General features: G+C 37.0%; 2 protein-coding genes across 10 annotated transcripts in view; both read left to right on the forward strand.

Annotated features, from left to right (window-relative positions):
- The window catches only part of LOC120777061 (spectrin beta chain, non-erythrocytic 1), a 96,439-nt gene that overhangs the window by 24,100 nt on the left and 52,046 nt on the right, over positions 1–20,293 (forward strand). The window lies entirely within an intron of this gene.
- Positions 5,319–7,814, forward strand: LOC120777063 (piggyBac transposable element-derived protein 3-like). The gene is made up of 2 exons (XM_040108187.1): positions 5,319–5,518; positions 5,788–7,814. Exons 1-2 carry the CDS (start codon positions 5,502–5,504, stop codon positions 7,571–7,573), a joined length of 1,803 nt encoding a protein of 600 aa, XP_039964121.1. The 5' UTR covers positions 5,319–5,501; the 3' UTR covers positions 7,574–7,814.

The following is a 20,293-nucleotide window of genomic DNA, read 5'->3' on the forward strand; positions in this document are numbered from 1 at the left end:
TGAACCATATAAAATTGCTTTCTGCGCTCAGTGCTTTGTTTGCAGTGGTAATATTTAGTTTGTCCTATATAAGTACATACTTATAGTATGTACATTCCTACATAGCCCATCACCGCTACTAATCAATTGCGCTTGTCACTTGTTGGAATCCTTATCATGCCCGCTAAACAACTTACAACAAAACATGAACTCACTTCGATTTTCTTTCGAACTCATTGTCATTTTTTTGCGTTCCTTATCAATAGAGAATTTATGAAATATTTTTATTTGTTGACAACATGTTGTGTGAGTGACACATGCCATAGAAATTACTATATATGGAGAAGTGTATAGGCTATAGGTACTAAATCAATTACCTATCTAGTAGGTGAGTCGAAGTCTGCACTAAGTTATATGCCATAAAGCTTTTCAATACATTTATTTGTCAGGAAAAAAACGATTCCATTATTTTTATTTATTTATTATCTATTATTTACTTAGTGTATAGCTATGTAACTGTAACACAAAAGCAATTATAACAAACAACTCGGGGTATTTAGTGAAATGTTGTTTAAGGCGTCAGTAGGGTAATCTTTTTTCAATCTTTTTTTTTGCATTTTCTGTTCCTTTATACCCTTAGAATTAATGTAGAAATCCACTTTAGCTTTGGAAGTTTTCGAAAAAGGCCCAAAAATAATAATACCGCTCGACGTTTTTTTCAACGTTTATGTCCATCTTTGTATGCTTTTTCAGTACCTCAAACTTTAAACGCCTTTTTTTCTAAAAACACGCTTTTTGAAAAAAAAAGTGTCAAAAAAAAAACGGTTCAGATTACCCTACTGACCCCTTAATATTCTTTATAATATACCATACAAGTATTTTCTAACTGTTTGAGGACTCATTGTTATTAATTTTAACGGTCAGACTTGGATCGTTTAGTAAGGTCTTTTCTTAGAAAACCCACCATAGTAATGTATATATTTTTCACATACAGCATGTTATTTTACTTCGAATGTCGTAAAAAAAAACAAAATTTTATTTAAATTTTCACATTTCTTTTGAGGTTATGCGGACAAATTTTCTACGCAAAAGTTGTTGCTCTTGTTATTACATACAATTTTACCATTAACCTTTTTTTTAACCTGCAGTTTAACGATCTTTGCTTCTAAATAGACCTCAGTTTCGGAGATGACCCCTTCATTCGACGAAAATTTCTTCTCAGCGAACATTCTTTCGAGATCTGAGGACAGGAAGTAGTCGCTGGGTTTCAGATCTGGAGAATACGCTGGATGCGGAAGCAATTCGAAGCCCAATTCATGGAGTTTTGGCATCGTTTTCACTGACTTTTGACACTGTGCACTGCCAAGGTGAAACGGCATTTTCTTTTTCTTCAAATGCGACCATTTCTCAGTGTTTGCGTCCTTCAAACGGTCCAATAATGTTATATAATAGTTGCTGTTGATGGTTCTTCCTTTGTCAATGTAGTCAATAAAAAATATTTCCAGCGCATCCCAAAATACAGACGCCATCACCTCGCCAGCCAACTGTTGCGTTTTTTCACGCTTTAGAGCGGGTTCATCGTATGCAGTCCATGACTGTCGGCTGACGGTTTTGACTTCGGAGTGAAAGCCATGTTTCATCATTTGTAACATAACAAAGCAAAAACTCGGGTTAATTACGCTTAACATCTCTAAACACTGCTCCGAATCATCAACTCGTCGTTGTTTTTGGTAAAAAGTGAGCTCGCGCGGCATCCACTTTGTACAGAGCTCTCTCATATTCAAATATTCATGAATGATATTTTGTACACGTTCAGTTGATATCTTGAGTGTGCCTAATATATCGAACAATGTAATCTTACGGTCATCCAAAATTATTTTGTGGACTTTTTTGATGTTTTCGTCGGTAACAACCTCTTTCGGGCGTCTCTTCGGTGATCATTTCACTATGTCTAAATTTAGCATACCCATTCTCGATGGTTAATTTTCCTGGGTCAGCGTGCGGAAAGTCGTCACTAAGCAAGTTTTTGCTTCAACTGTATTTCTCTCCTTCAAAACTCAATATTTTATCAACACGCCAAATTCCTTTTTAATAATTTATTCACAATAACAAAAGTTGCTTTACTCAAATGATATAATTCACAATCTAATGATCGGACAGCTTTTTATACATGAGCTTATTGAAGATTAGGGCTAACTAAAAATCATATATTTTTATTCTCGTAGCGCTACATGTGTGTCAGTTAAAAGAGAATCAAAGGGAGTATCAAAAGTTTCATAAATTTCGGAAGTTTTTAGTTACATTAGCTTCGCTTTAGTTAATTTTATTAGACAACCACTAACTTTAGCACAAACAATCGTTCTTACAAAAATAATTGTTTCGTTCCAAAATTCGCTCGAAATAATTACCCAGCAGAGTCGATAAGTTGGGCAGTCATGGGTTTCACACCACGTATAGTCTAGTGGATAATATGCATTCTCAGATGTGTGTATCGTACAATGTTTAATGAAGACATTGTAGATGGTTGGTGCAGAGTACCGCTGAAGACTCGAATTAGTCTCTCCGCCATCGCGCGCAACTATTGGAGCAAGGCTCATCCACTTTATGGAAGACTTTTGCTGAAAGATTTTCGTTTGCGAGCTTACAAAAACTTAAACACGAATTGAAGCCGAAGGACCAACGTCACACGTTTGACGAATGGGCCCAAAACAATATAGCCACCGATTCTGATTTTCACAACAAAATTGTACTAGGCGATGAGGCTCACTTTTTATTGAAGGAAATTTTTGGTGAGCGCATTATCTTGCATCCTGAACCTGTGCCGTCGCTTCCAAGATTGTGTATGTGAAGTCGCTTGTATACATAGTTAAGCCCAACACGTTTTACGCCGTGAAAGAGAATACCAACCGCGCCTGTCACTTGCCTGAAATCATCTTTAAAACATAATGACAAGTACTTGCCTTTATAGTATCAAAGCTAAATTATTGGACATAACATTAAATCTGGAGAAAATAGTTCGAGCTGCAGAACTAAATAGAGAAGGTACCATCTTGCCGTTAATTCTGCTTTCTCCAGGCTGGACAAGGAAGCAAAAGGAATGGGTCTGGCAGTGAACGAGGGCAAGACGAAATATATCCTGTCATCAAACAAACGGTCGTCGCATTCGCGACTAGACTCTCACGTACTTTTAACAGTCATAACTTTGAAGTCGTAAATAGTTTCGTCTATCTTGGAACCAACGTAAACACCACCAACAATGTCAACCCGGAGATCCAAAGCAGGATTGCTCTTGCCAACAGGTGCTACTTCGGACTGAGTAGGCAATTGAGAAGCAAAGTCCTCTCTCGACAAACAAAAACCAAACTCTATAAGTCACTCATAATTCCCGTCCTGCTATATGGTGCAGAGGCTTGGACGATGTCAACAACCGATGGGTCGATGTTGCGAGTTTTCGAGAGAAAAATTCTGCGAAACATTTATGGTTCTTTGCGCTTTGGCCACGGCGAATATCGCATTCGATGGAGCGATGAGCTGTACGAGATATACGACGACATTGACATAGTTCAGCAAATTAAAAGACAGCGGCTACGCTGGCTAGGTCATGTTGTCCGGATGGATGAAAGCACTCCAGCTCTGAAAGTATTCGACGCAGTACCCGTCGGTGGAAGCAGAGGAAGAGGAAGACCTCCACTCCGTTGGAAGGACCAAGTGGAGAAGGACCTGGCTTCGCTTGGAATATCCAATTGGCGCCACGTAGCGAAAAGAAGAAACGACTGGCGCGTGGTTGTTAACTCGGCTATAATCGCGTAAGCGGTGTCTATGCCAATTAAGAAGAAGAAGAACACTAAATTATATTCACTTAATTTCCTTCTGAAACCCATAAGTCTAAGCAACACTCTTAGCACAGTTTTAAGAAGATCAACAATTATCTATTTCAACTTTGTGCTTCCAAAATAAGCTACTTTTACAACGTATATCAATATAACTCGTACTGTATTTTTAACATTAGATTGCTGGATCAGTAAAAATACAAGCAAAAAACCAAGAAAAAATATTTCTTCGTAAAAGAAATAGGTAAAGTTAAAACAAATAAATATATCATATCATTATAAAATATATATATTATTTAAATATATTAGCTTTCATTAGTATACATATTTAAATTAAGTTCAATTATGTAACCGCTTATACTAACTGTATTACTGACATTAGCCGCATTATCCATAGCCACTTGACTCATAATGAAACTCATAAATAAAACGCGTGTAAAACAAGTAATTAAAATTGCTAGAGGCCCGCCTCTCCGGTAGCAGTGATACGCAACGTCACACCAAAAGACATTACAAACTGAAACAATGTGTAACATCTGCTAAGTATACACATACATATGTATGTCTGTCGGAGTGTCAGCTCACCGGCTGCCCATTAGCGTTGCTTATTGCGGTCATCACTCGGCAATTACAATAGCTACTTTATTTTGTTTTATTAGATCTGCGCCGTCACTTGTCAAAGGTGCGAAAACCAGCTGAGACTAATTAATTTATACACGCCTGTTCGACTTTAGGAGCTGAATAGGGGGAAAGGGAGTGAGGAAGAGCTACGCACAATAGGCAGGCATGGTTTCATTGCGCATGCTCGTTTCACTTTCGGCTGGTTAACATTAACACAGGTCAGTGCGGTTATTTTTCCCATCACGCCATGCTGCTTAATTATACCCTGCTTAACAGAATGCCAGTGCTTGTTTGAGGAAGGGCAAAAAGATACCAAGTTATGCCAGCTAATTATTATATATAAAAACACCAGTTATATTTTTACTTAAATTAAAGCATTAAATTATAAAATTATTTCTCTTTTTGGGCTTATCAAAGAAACTTCTGTAGTTCTTAACCTGCTTTTATGTATGAAGCAGCAATCTTCTTTGAACAGAGTTAACATCGCTATGACAACGAAAGGAGTGTCTTAAGGAATTAATTAATTACGGTAACCTATTTTTATACTCACTTAAAACATATGTATGGTGTGACCTACAGTGGGATTAATATTTGCATTTTGTGGCGATATAATGTATACTTGTAGTACTGCGGAAAAAGAATTGCTGAAATGGATATGAAAATTCATCCACTTTTCATTTTCATAGGTATACAAGTTAGCACCCCATACATTCAAAAGTATCATATGATGCAGTAATATCATATGATACAAAGTAAAATAATATGATACCACTAAATCGCTGAGACTGCGACACGTATGAGTGGCAACCTGTAGGAAGCGCAGCGTCAGCAAACTCCGTACCCGTTGCAACGGCAAACATAAGGTCTAGAGTTAGCCATATTATCCCAGCGCTCCATTTAAGGTGCACTTCTTTTTTGTTTCAGATTACGCAAATTTTATTCTGTGTTGGTAGAGGCTATAATTTATTTGGGTTCTTGACGTATGTCATTATCACCTAAAACTTGTTGAAAGTGATTATTGTTTTCGGTTATCTCTCAGGAATTATTTAAACTCTGTGAATTTCAGCCATCATGAATTCCAGGAGAGGGTAAGTAAAAACTTTTTTTATACTTATAATTAATTTTACCGTTTTCGTTTTTTTTTTTAAGTTTTAACTAGTCTATTAGTTAACATCATGAATTTGACGAAAATTTGCTTTTATGTGTTCATTTTACTAAGTTTTGTGTACCGCCCCATTTGAGGTGCGCTGGGAATAGGAGGCACCGTGGTTTTTGCTACGGGCCCTTGTACTCCCAGCTTCAGTAAACTATATTTAGAACTATTTTACCGTATTTTTATATGTTTTGTTATTTACAGGTTGAACGTTCACGAAATTATATCGGCATTAGAAGATGATCATAATATACTGTCTGCAGATATATTTATCACACCACCTGAAAACAATGACTTCAGCGATGAAGACAGCGGAAGCGAAGAAGCGGGAGAAATAGGTAATCTTACGCGTCGGCAACTACTAGCAGAAGCTGAGGTGCGATGCCAGCTACCATCAGCAGATGGGGTCCTGGAAACCGTAGATGGAATTCCATTTATAAATCAGGATGAACAGGAACAACAGCCGTCCGCGTCTCAGTCAAATGAACCACCTGCAAAAAAATCTAAGACTATTGTCACGAGGAAGTGGAGACAAAAAGATATAGCTGCAAACCCTGAAAGGGAGTCGATGCAACCTGATTTCGTTTTAGATAAGGATAATCCATTAGATTTTTTTGAGATGTTTTTTGACGAAGAAGTTTTCGAGCTCCTGCGGTCTAGCACGGAACAAAATGCAATTGCAAAAGGACATGTCAATTTTCGAGTCACTGTTGAAGAAATTAAAAACTTTATCGGTATTTTGCTTTTGTCAGGCTACAATAGCGCTTCACGCTATAGATTATACTGGGATCAAAGTATTGACACTCATCATCCAGGAGTTGCATCATGCATGACTCGTAATCGTTTTGAAGAGCTTTTACGTTTTTTTCATGCATGCGATAACAACCGCCTACCTTCTGACGATAAGTTTGCAAAAGTAAGGCCACTGTGGAATCTTATGAATGAGAGATGGCTAAAGTTTTATCCCGGAGACAAACATTTGTCTATCGATGAGTCTATGGTACCTTATTTTGGAAAACATGGCGCAAAACAACATATTCACGGTAAACCAATACGTTTTGGCTATAAGATTTGGTCACTGTGTACACGATTGGGTTATCTTATTTATGGAGAACCTTACCAAGGAGCTAAAACTGGTAACACCAATCCAAATCTAGGCGTTGGAGGCTCTGTAGTGACAAATTTGATTTCGAAACTGCCAAGTGATAACCACTACAGTTTCTATATTGATAATTTTTTCACTTCTTTACGTTTACTAGACGAAGTAAGTCAGATGGGTCATGTTATCACTGGTACATTACGTGCTAATAGAACAGAAGGTGCCCCGCTAAAAGACATCAAGGAGATGAAAAAGACATCACGGGGTTCGCACCACCAAATTACGGATTTATCATCCAACATAACTTTAGTGCGCTACAACGACAACAACATCGTAACTATTGCCTCAACGGAAAGCGGTGTTCATCCGATTGGTAAGGTGAAGAGATGGTGCGGCAATAAAAGAGTAGACGTAGATCAACCGCATTGCTATCTATTATATAACAAATATATGGGCGGAGTCGATCGACTCGACCAAAATGTTGGAAAATATAGAATTTCAATAAGACTGAAGAGATGGTATTGGCAAATGATAATGTTCCCCATAAATGCCTGTGCTAATAATGCTTTTCAGTTATACCGAGTTTCACCAGCAGGCCAAGCTAAAGACGCTCATGATTTCTTGTCTTTTACAAGATACATTGTGCAGACTTATTTGATACTTGGCAAACCTTCTACATCCATAGCAAAACGCATTGGAGGCAAGACACCGTTAACTACGAAAAGTAAGCTGCCAGATTCGGTAAGGCTGGATGGGAAGGAACACTATATCATTAGAAACGAAACTCAAATTCGATGCCGCGAATGTCACAAGAATACGAAATTCAAATGCAGTAAATGTGGAGTTGGCCTCCATCAACATTGTTCTCAAGCTTTTCATACCATAAAGTAATTTTTTTTCTCTCATATCAACTTTGATTTTTAGCTTACGTTTATAATTGATCTTATATATTGTGATTTATCATAATTTTTGTGTACTTATTCTTTATTTACTAATAAAAACCATTCAAAATAATAACCGACTTCGCATACAAAACCCGAAGGCATATTTTCCCAGCGCCCCATTTAAGGTGCGGTCCTGAATTTCAGCCAGTATAGAAAATATTTTTGATAAAAGCTTATTTTCATGTTATTTAGAGCCTTTTTTAACAAAATTCCAGAAAAAAATGTACATATGTATTGTTGCCAAATTTTGAGAGATCACGTTAGATGTAAGAAAGTTCAAAGCAATGATATGATGATAAGCATAAATGAATTGCTTAAAGGAACGGTTTTTGCTATATTTTGTCCAAATCTTGAAAATTCGAATGTTTTAAAACCTATGGAAATATAACTACTTTATCAAGAAATAATTAATCTGGAAATTACCGAGTATTTAAATTAGTTTTAAACTTCTTCTTTTTCTTTATTGACGTAGCTTACGCGATTATAGCCGAGTTCACAACAGCGCGCCAGTCGCTCTTCCTTTTCGCTGTTTGGCGCCAATTGGAAATTTCAAGTTAAGCCAGGTCCTTCTCCACCTGGTCTTTCCAACGGAGTGGAGGTCTTCCTTTTCCTCTGCTTCCCCTGGAAAGTACTGCGTCGAATACTTTCAGAGCTGGAGGGTTTTTATCAATTTTGACGACATGACCTAGCCAACGTCGCCGCTGTCCCTTAATTCACTGAACTATGTCAATGTCGTCGTATATCACGTACAGCTCTTCGTTCCACAGACTGCGGTATTCGCCGTTGCCAATGCGCAAAGAACCGTAAATCTTCTTCTTCTTCGTCCATTCACCGTCTTTGTTCGTCGAGAGAGGACTTTACTTCTCAATTATCTACTCAGTCCGAAGTAGCACCTATTGTCAAGAGTTACTCTGCGTCGGATTTCGAGGCCGACGTTGTTGTTGGTGTTAATTCTGGTTCCAAGATAGACGAAATTTTCTACGACTTCAAAGTTATAACGTGGGAGTGACGCGATATCGACGACTGTTTGTTTGATGACAGGACAATCAGTTTTTTGGGCTTTAATCTTTCACACAATACGCTCGATTGAACCATATATGTCATGTTGGTAGTTGGCGCAGATTGTGGGGTCGCACTTCTTGTGCACTGGGCAGAGCACACTTAAATTCCAATCGTCGGGCATGCTTTCGTGCGACCATATTCTACAAAGAAGCTGATGCATGCTCCTTATCAGTTCTTCGCCGCTGTATTTATACTGTATATACATAGCTCGGCTGGCAATCCATCGGCTACCGCCACCTTGTTGTTCTTCAGAAGGGTAATTGCTATTCGAACTTCTTCATTGTCGGGCAATGGAACGTCTGCTCCATCGTCATCGAATAGGAATCGGCTTTGGCATCTCCTGCTGTTAGCTTGCATTGCCATTCAGCAGGCTGGAGAAGTGTTCCCTCCATAATTTCATATCCTTTGTGCGTCAGTCACTAGATCACTCTGCGGTTCTACAAAAGTATGATCCGGTCTTGAAACCTTCTGTTAGTTACGGCATCTTTTCATAGAATTTTCGAGCATCATCCCTGTCGGTCAGCTCTTCGTACTAGCAAAATTCGAATTACTTTTTCAAACTTGAATGATTTCATACAAAATTTGGACAAGTTTTATGTAGTATATGTCGTACCATTATCAGAGAGGAGATTTTAAAGTCGTTGAAAATTTTAAGGTTAAATAAATTGAATGAGAGATGTTACAATTATAGAAATCTTATAACTATACGAGTATGTAGATGTTTAGAGTCACAGTGATTATATCACTTGACTTGCCAGACATAGTCAACCAACTTGATTTATTCTGCTCACTGATATTTATGGCTTTCTTGTTTACCTAATTATACAATTATATGTATATATGTACATATGTTTAAGGTATGTGGTAAAAATCGCTTAATAAGCAGTCTACAGTAGAATATACTACATTTTACTCATAAATAATTGTTTTATTTTCTTTTTTTCAATAAATTCCCTTATAACACTTTGCGGTTTGCATTTTAAAGGAATATAGAAAGAAATACACGTTAATTATGACATATCATTGAATCATGAAATATCGAAATAGTGGACTTACATAAACTTCTAGTGCGACACAAACAATACAATTTACTCTGTTTTATGAAATTTTCAATCCGTAGCTATCAAAATATATAGCTTTCAACAAACAGTTAATTTTTGGAAGCCAACGAACAACGAAAAATATTTTTTATAAAGAAAAGAAGAAAGAAAAATCAAATTCGAACAACAACAATCGTCTACGCTTTCCTGAAAGTAAAATAAAGCAATAAAACCAATTTTATCGCATATTTCCTAATAAATCAGAGAGAAGTTTGTAATACTTTAAGGCTGTTTGATTTTAAATTGCCACCAATTTGTGGTAATTAAAAACGCATTAAACGCCACATAAAGGAAAATAAAAGAAAAAAAATTACAACACAACAACTTTTCCACAGATAAAGGTCGTACGAGTACACGCATTTTAATAAATATTTCGTTGAAAAATCAGTAGTGTTATTTATGTATGTATGTATATGCGCTCTAACATTTATCGGCGGCGGCGCTTATCAAGAATGTTCCCCCGAAAAATGTTGTCGTCGGCATGCGTCTACTTTGTCACGCCGACACTTTGCAGCAACGCATTGGTGAGCTGGTGAGTGACATTGGTGTTGCTGCTACTGGCACGGCGCGATGGTTTCAGCATTGGAATCCAATTAATTTTCAATAACAATAACGTATTGCCCATAACCAATTCTTTTGTTTGGGTTTCACTTTTCCAACATTTCTACTAGCCTACGCATTCAGAAGCAAAGGGTATCTTGCTCTATTTTTCACTCAATGCCATTTCTCGCTTGGATTGATAACGGTGGCACACATTTATTTGGAATAAAATTAAGTGGAAAGCTTGTTAAAATTTAGATTTTTATTGCTGTCATATATTAAAAATCGTGGTGCGATTGGTAATATAGTAATTTACGCTGTGTGATTAATTTTAACGACAGATTCACTGTTGTCATTGTCTCTTCTTCATACCTATAACCACACTTTATTTGATCCATTTATAGTATAATATAGCATTTGAGGTCGCTTTCTTGAGACTACAAGTAGATCACATGTAAGATTTGATCGAAAAAACAGTGGGAAAAGAAAGAAAAGCTGCTACTTAGAATACTCTCAGAACTGGGGTTTTTTCAGCCATTCGGACGACTTGACCCAGCCAGCGTAATTCGCCGAACTACGTTAATGGTGTCGTATAGCTCATCGTTCCATCGACTGCGGTATTCACCGTTGCCAATGCGCAATTTGTGATTTGTAGTCCAATCATCCGCAGGGCCTTTCTCTCGAAAACTCGTAATGCCGACTTATAAGGTGTTGTCATCGTCCATGCCTCTGCACCATATAACAGGACGGGGATGATGAGTGACTTGAAGAATTATGTATTTATTTGTCGAGAGGTGACTTTACTTCTCAATTGCCTACTCAGTCCGAATTAGCACCTATTGGTACGAGTTTATTCTGCCTTGGATTTCTAAGACTTCGAAGTTATAACTGTCAAAAGTGACATGGTAGTCAAGTGAGTGCGACTTCTGTTTGTTTGATGACAGGAGATATTTCGTCTTGCCTTCTTGATCCTGAAGGAGCTTTTGGTATTGCTCAACGTCACAGCCATATTAGTTTTGTGGAGATACCAAATTCAGACATAGCGGCATAAAGGCAGCTTCTTTTCGTGCTGTCAACAGCAGCTTTGTAGTCGACACAGTGGTGGTGTGTGTCGATTTTCTTTTCACGGATCTTTTCCAAGATTTGGCGCATGGTGAATATCTGGTCAGTTGTAGATTTGCCAAGTCTAAAGCCACACTGATAAGGCCCAATGAGTTTGTGGACGATGGGCTTCAATCTTTCACACAGTTCACTCGATAAAACCTGGGATGTTGAGAAGGCTTATTCCACGGTAGTTGGCGCAGATTGTGGGGTCTCCTTCTTTGTGGGTTACGCAGAGCACACTTAAATTCCAATTGGCTGGCATGCTTTCCACCATAAGACGGTGGCGAGAATCGTATATATTGAGAATGCCTGTACAGTATAAGATTTTGTAATTATAAACTGTTTTCAATATACAATTTCGCCTAAAAAGTGAAGAAAGATTTTCATGTTTTTGTTTCGCCATAAAGAAGTTTCATCATCCCTTGCAGTGAAGATCAAGCATTTATAGTATGTGCTATATTAATATGTACATATGTATAAGGTACTGCACTTTAGAAAATCAGGATCCATATCTTGCTTAGAAACACAAACAACTACTCTGGCGTGTGAAATGAAATGACTCTCCAAAAAAATTGTGCTCATTTAAAGCTTCTTCTATCGGGGTTAAGAGGATATCGCTTACAAACGAAGCTCAAATCTCCACTTCCAATACAAGTGTATTTGTATGGATAGGTAAGTAACCCAGGTTGGAAAAAAACTCCTCGCCAATAGGTTAACTGTCATTTTATTGAAGTAAATGGTTTTCGTTTTAATTGCCTAAGGCAAATGACATTGAATAGTTACAGAAGTGTTTAATTGAAATTTGATTTGAAATAAATTTGTGTATAAACTACCGAATGTACATATTGGCATTGTTGTAATATTTTCATGATGCTTTGTTTGCACAACAGCTGGTAACGTTCTTAATTGGAATTGTTACGAAAGTGACAAACAAATTTCGTATCTAATATACATACATACACACATGCTTGATTGACATAGTCACATACTACATACTTATGTATGAGTGCATGGAGATATCTGTGTGAATTAGTACAGAAATGCTTTTTTCTCAGCCACCCCTTCAAGCAAGCTTTTATCATCGATAAATAATGCAGTTTGCCTAAATAATTATACCGTTATGCAGGTGTGTATTTATGTATGTTTACGCTTAGTACACATCACGTGATATATTTGCTCGGTGGAGACATATACTCGTTGTTTAAATGGTGTTAAAAGTGGCACATTTCAAAAGTACTACATATTTTAATTATTGTAGTGACACACATACAAACATACATATAGTATGTACATACTTATATGTATGCAAACAAATTTCGCAACTGTTCCACAATGTATTTTGGTTTTTCAAGATAAAAAATTAACTGTTTCCTGTAAAAGAAATAATAATTTAACGAGCTTACATACCATACTTAGCTACAATGAGTGAGAAATATAGTATATCTCAAAATTCAAAAAAAAAATTTGAAAAACCAACAGCGGAAATTTTGTGCTCAAACACGCCGTTTGACTTAAAGTAAACAGCAAATGTTCGTAGGCTAGAATAATCTAAATACACACATACAGTCACATATACAGGCATATGTGCATATGTATAAGCTTCGCTTTATAAAAGGAAGTATGTTATTAAAGCGTCCAAAAGCAAATACATATATTTATTTTTCTAATTTATTTGTACACTTTGAGCGCCATTTTTGAAGGGTGCCGACATTGTGGCGATTACACTTCAAATAATGAATCATTTGTCAATATTTTTTAAAACGAATATGCGCCATAGAATCCATAAATACTGTAACCACAACAAAAATTTAATATGAGTATCTATACATAAGTATGTATGTATGTATGTATGTAGGTAGGAATAAATAGGTATCACTGCAAGATTTTAAGCATGAATTGCTCATCGTTGGCGGATTATGACTAATAATAGCTTATTGTTTCTAATTAATTACCCACAACCGCTTACGGCAAGCATATCAAATGAGAATAAAAAGTTAGGTTATGTATCGCATCAAAGTTAGGTAATCTGCATTTCCTGTTTACCGAAATAGCACATGTTGAGCATTTTAGCAAACACTGTTAGATATGAGGTGGGCGTGGTTATATTAGCTATGGTTTTGCGAAAATTGCATACTGGTTATGCTTTAGTACCGAAAATTTACCAGAGCACAGAAATTTTCATTTGTTATTACTTTTTTCAACAACAGTACTGAGAATTTATTCCAAGAATCGCATTTTAGCAAGGTTTCCAGATTTTTTTATAAAATACCGAATAAGAGCAAAATAGTATATAAAAGAGGTATACATACATACTTATGGTAACTAAGTCAAGTGTTATTTTTCGGAAGTCAAACAGAAAGAATAGGCTTTGCTGCAAACTTGTTCCGTCCTGTTATCTGTTATCTGTTACTCGTTAACAGTTTGGGTTAAATTCTTACCGAGTTTCGGTAAAATATTTGATAGTTCGTTCGATTACTTTTATGTACCGAATTATCTTTGCTTTTATGTACCGAATTTAAATCACTTTCGTACCAAGTTTCGGTATAATAATTGATATTTCGTTCCATTGCCTTGATATCTCGAATTACCTTACTTTTATGTACAGAATTTGAATCACCTTTGTACCGAGTTTCGGCATAATATTTGATATTTCGTTCGATTATCTTTAAATACCGAATTATCTTTACTTTTATGTACCGAATTTAAATCACATTCGTACCGAATTTCGGTAAAATATTTTATATTTCGTGCAATTACATTTATATACCCAATCAGCTTTACTTTTATTTACCAAATTTAAATCACTTTCGTACCGAGTTTCGGTATAATATTTGATATTTTGTTCGATTAGTTTTATGTACCGAATTATCCTTACTTTCATGTACCGAATTTAAATTGCTTTTGTACCGAGTTTCGGTATAATATTTGATATTTCGTTCGATTACCTTTAAGTAGCGAAATATTTTATATTTCGTGCAATTACCTTTATATACCGAATCATCTCTATTTTTATGTACCGGATTTAAATCACTTTCGTACCGAGTTTCGGCATAATATTCGATATTTCGTTCGATTACGCTTATATAGCGAATTATCCCTACTTTTATGTACCGAATTTGTTCATTCAGAGCAAACTCGATTATGGTCATGCTTCACTCATTGTGATAACAGTTAACTTTCGTATCGAATCCCATTAAAATAACTTAACTATTAACCGGATAATGATGACGACCGTCGGTATACAGAAAGACACATCGTTCCTACCGTTATAGCGATTCATTAATACTATAATACTGAAACTAGAAAGAAGTCATTAAAGAACAAAATTTTTATATAATGTAAGACAACAGGTGGCCCTCGTTTAAAATAAATCATCGTTTAAAATAAATAAATTGCCAAAAAATATTGAGAGAGCCCAGCTTTAACGCATTTCTTCTACGGATTAAGGCTTGGCATGGAATTTGTATGCAGAAGCCGGCAGTGAGAGAAATTTATACACAAGGAAAAAATTGAGCTTTACATATACACATATACATTGCTAGGTGGACTTAATGACTTACGATTGACAAGGCATAAAGCAGGTAAAATTATTCTCATTTACATTTTGGTGTATTTTTAGTCATTAAATGGAAGTTTCACTGTTTTAGAAATTGCTATATGTAAATATATACATATATGACATATATGTACATACATATGCATGTTTTACATGTTTACGAGATTGACACGTTCCATAATCGATCACTTTCCTTTGCACGACCAATCACTCAGCTTTGGGTGAGCGCAAGAGAGTGCCACTTAAGTAGAGTCTTAGCCTACTTAGCCCAATTAACTTTTAAATGAGCTGAAGCTTATTTTACAGAAGCCAGCCTAAAGCGTTGTAAAGAATCTAGAAAGTCAGCGTTTAGCTTAAAATGCGACCTACTTTGAAGACTACAAATTTGTTTCATTGACGCTGTCATTTAGTATACTTAAGTATGTGAGAGTATACAATATGACACATGCTAAATCTATTTTCGAATGACGCCAAAAAATTACAAACAAATGTTAAAAAAAAATACAAATTAATTGATATTCTCTTCTCAGCATGAAGTAACCGCCTTGCGTACCAATACGCCAATCTTAAAATCATCTAATTGTCCATGCTGCGGCGCTATTAGAATCTTGTCTCATTTTCAAGTGGGTGTAATGGGTTTCAAGTTCAATTCAATCGTCGTTTAAGAAATATGTAATAGGCGACTTTGACATGTCATTAAAAATGAAAATAATGTGATGACAAACACTTATGTGTACTCGGAAGGCAGGCAATAGCGCATATCATAAAGAATGATGCCTGCACAGTGTGCCAATTCTATTCTATTGATTATTAAATATCCAATAATTGTTTGCCTATTAAAAATATTAGTAATTGAGCCAATTAAGGGCATCTAGATAAGAAGGTGTACTAATTCATTTTAACTGCCCAATGGGTGTATCCGAACCTTTTCAATTCAAAAGGCCTTAAATTGAAATCATTTTATTTAAATTTAAAAAATTGTATTCTTGTAAATTTTTTAATTGTATGATGATGAATCGAACAATCAATTGAAAGGGGATGACGCATATCAAAACAATTGTGTTATTTGATGTTGAGCTCGTTGGTAGTACGCTCAAGACTATCAAGAAGTTTTTGAGCTAAGTGTAAATACGGAGCCCCCGTACAGTACTCTTGCGCTCTAGCTGGAGCTATGGACCTCCCGTTAGCTTGGCAAACAGTGGGATTCGCAGACAACTGCAAAGCTAACTAGCTAGCCATATAGCCATAGAGGGCACATTACACCACCCATATTGAAGTATACGTAGGACCGAGTTGGATCTCCATTGGCATTTTGCGTTCTAGCACTGTGACCAATGACCCTCGCGTGTGCTTAGCAAACGCTGGTCGATAACCCGCTTCTGAGCGACTGTAAGATTCTTATGGCTTAAAGTAGAACTAAAGGGGCTTTTTTTAACTACTTTTTCTTAGAAAAGTTCATCTTGCCGCAATAATAAGGGTTCTTAGAGGGCATCGTCCAATTGATTGAAAAGCAAGGAATGCACCTTGACCTTGGGTCTATTGTGTCCTCTCCTAAATCACAAAGATTCACCTAGCCCCAGCGTATTGATAAAGTCCAATATGCTGCTGGGTGCTAACGAGTCGATGTAATTCCTATTTGAAAATATGGATCCAAGAGCCTTTAACCTGCGGGTGAGCTTATCAGCTAAGTCGTTCCCTGTTATACCTTTGTGCCCAGACACCATCGTCCAATAGGCATCCATGAGTTAAGGCTAAAAATCTTGACGGATGCAAGTTGTCAAAGTTGTATGGAGGAAGGATAGGTGGAAACATCCAGCTACTTCCTCCTCCATTGTTCAGCCTTTACAAGACTGAGAATGCAAAATCTCAGTAGTCTTACCTTCGATGAAACGGTAGACATAGGCGAAACTGACACTGGCTGTTTCAATAAATTTGTGATAACCTCAAAGCCCTTTATCGATTTATGAGTTTCTTATAATCTATTGCATAGGAGTTTTAGGTAACACAACGGATCGGCGTTCTAAGTTGTCCAAATAAGATTATTTTTAAGATCGTTAAACTAACCTAACCAATGGACTAAAATGAAGTAGATCCATCTAGACATTTGCTTATATTGTCCAACTTTTGCCAGATTGAGGTTAATACAACCCAGTATATACTAGTTTGCGAACCTGGTTAAATAACTAAGATTGATTTCAGCCATTTTAACAAATTTGTGGTAGGTTCAAAGCGTTTTCTTAATATACAGGGTGTCCCAAAATTAACGCAAGAATTTAATTTTCCGCCAATTCAATTAGTTTTCACAGTAGACGAAGTTAAAACACTATTCCGAACATATTTTGTATGACATTTTTAAGGATTATTTGATTTTGGAACACCCTTTATAAAGGCATTGTGATCCAAATCTAGTGATATTTCGAATCACGAACGTTCACAACTATTCTAGTGGATTCCTGCGTTACATTTGGTGGGATCTGTCCTACGACAGACCGAACTAACTTAGAATTACAACTCCTAATTTTTTAACAATTTTGATAAATTTTTGTTTGAACCTTAACCACTGTACGTGTTGCTATCCCTTCATTACTTAAATATTATTTAAATTTTCTGCACAATATTTAACAAGTTACTCATCATATATACATACAGACATATACATACATATTTATATACATATGTATAAGTATAAGAAAGTCTATTAGACATTCTGTCAGTTATACTTGTATGTAAATGGCTTAGTCGTATAAATATTAGTAATGGAAATATAAATATGAGTTCATTAAAATTAATGAATAATGGGAGTAAACGGCTGTTGCCAAGATCGGCTCGATGGCGCTCGATTACACGCGCAAGTCACAAAGTGCTGCGGCGGCGTGGCCCCAGCGACGCTGTGCGAGCAAATAAATGCTTTATTAATTAACTAGATTTCGAAATGTACTTTTTTTTCTCAACTGAAGATACGAAGTACACGATAAATTCCGCGCAAAGGCAGCGAAAAAGAAGGCTTCACAAGTGTGAATTGATTTTTTATGACTACAAAGTTGATGGCTACCAGTAAATTTGGCTTGCAGTGCTTGTCGGCACAAGAAGCTGATGTGCCATAAAATCAAATTCCTGATGCTCGATAACATGTACATATGTATGTATGTGTATGTATGTATGTGGAAATAGACTCGTGTCACGAAAAATATTCGTTTGAAATTAAAACTATTAAAAAAGAAATGTTTTTTATTGCATTCTAATGACATCATCTTTAAAAAATCTCGACTACGCTATAGTTTTTGCTGCTATTGTGTTGCGCATACATGTATGTATGTAAGTATGTATAGAAATGTATTGTTGTTTTTGTTGCCATTGTTGTGCGCCGAAGTTTGTTAAACTGTTTAGCCCAGAGTTATTTGCAAAAATTAGCTAAAAACACTCGACTGAATTGTGTCTTTTGTGTTAAGAAGTTATTTTCAGCAAAAAAAGACACTGATTTCTGCTGGCTCCACACATTTAAATTCTACACCTATACTTTGTTCATTGTTTTTGTTGTTGTTGGTATTTTTTCTACCTATGCACGGGTCGCTCATAAGCGCCTCGTTCAAACTGGGCGACTGTTATTCGTCAAAGCAAACACACATACTTACACTTGTATATATTCCAGCACTGTTTGCGAGCGAGCGCACGATTTCGCGTTCGCTTGCGAGATTTATGACATCATCAAGAATGAGTGCGATCATTGCCGTTGAACGCGGCTTCCCGGCTCTGGAGTTCGCTATGTTAAAATCATTTCGCGTCGTTAGTGCGGGCGGTGGCGGCGGGTTTAGCGCTGAGGTTGACGTATGACAGTGACAGTGACTGCGCACGCGCACCCAACCTATACACAAACAAACGCTGTTACATATGTACGCATGTATGTGTGCGAAATTTTGCATGTTTTTCCTTTTTAAACTTTTTTTCTTTTCAATAGTTTATGGCCAGTAGCTCTTGTCTTTTACATAACGAGCGAAATTATCGAGTGAATATTTTCAGGTCACTATATTATTGCCCATGGTAGCTTTGGGGCCTCGTTTAACAATCTGTGCAATGAACTGTCGCTGTTTGGTCGTCGTTGTTTGTTCAAACAGCTACTGTTTCGCTTTTTCGTGGCCACAAATGATAAGCTTAAATGAAAGCCCCAGAATAGGCAAGCCGTGGTTGGGTAGCGAAGTACGGGCGAGTGAATTGCAATGAATGAACAAGTTGAATAGTAAATAGCATGTATATTAATACATACTTACATATCATATATAAACCCTGCAATAAAACAAAAGAGGGTCACTGAGCTTAGACGTTGGTGTAGTGGTACTGTTCTTGGGTCTAACTCAGAAGTGGTACCAAATAGATGCATAGTGACTGAGTTGATAATAATATTTCCAAAATACTAGGAATAAATAATTCTGAGCAAAATTTGCAATACCTGAACCGAAAACAAAACGACAGCCTCGGATGAGAAAGCCCCCTTTTGATGACGACCATGGCAAACGAAATAAGGACTACGATTTGTGGGCATGCACCTGGAATGTCCGAACCCTTAATTGGGAAGGTGCCGCTGACCAGCTGGTTGATGTCCTCGCGAAAATAAAGGCTAACATCACCGCCGCCCAAGAAATGCGATGGACGGGACAAGGACAGAGACGTGTAGGTCCTTGTGACATTTACTACAGTGGCCATATAAAGGAGCGCAAGTTTGGTGTTGGATTCATGGTGGGAGAGAGACTCCGTCGCCGAGTACTATCATTCACTCCGGTGAATGAACGTCTAGCCACAATCCGCATCAAAGCGAGGTTCTTCAACATATCGTTGATTTGCGCCCACGCCCCGACTGACGAGAAGGACGATGTGACCAAAGATGCCTTCTATGAGCGCTTGGAGCGCGCTTATGAGCAAGGGACCATAAATCTTCTGCAGAACCTTTCTCTCGAAAACTCCTAACGCCGACTCATCAGATGTTGTCAACGTCCATGTCTCTGCACCATATAGCAGGATGGGAATAATGAGGGTTATGGAGTTTCGTCTTTGTTCATCGAGAAAGGACTTCTGCTTAGTCAACTCGAAATAGTACTTGTTGGCATAAGTTATTCTGCATTAGATTTCGAGGCTGACATTGTTGTTGGTTTTAATAATGGTTCCGAGATAGGCGAAATTATCTACGACTTCGAAGTTATGACTGTCAAGAGTGACGTGGGAGCCAAGTCGCGAATTTCGACGACTGTTTGTTTGATGACAGGAGATATTCATTTCATTGTGGGCGTTTGTACGTAATCCCAAATCCAGCGCA

This window comes from Bactrocera tryoni, chromosome 5 (genome assembly GCF_016617805.1).
Source record: "Bactrocera tryoni isolate S06 chromosome 5, CSIRO_BtryS06_freeze2, whole genome shotgun sequence".
In the NCBI taxonomy this organism is placed as follows: domain Eukaryota; kingdom Metazoa; phylum Arthropoda; class Insecta; order Diptera; family Tephritidae; genus Bactrocera; species Bactrocera tryoni.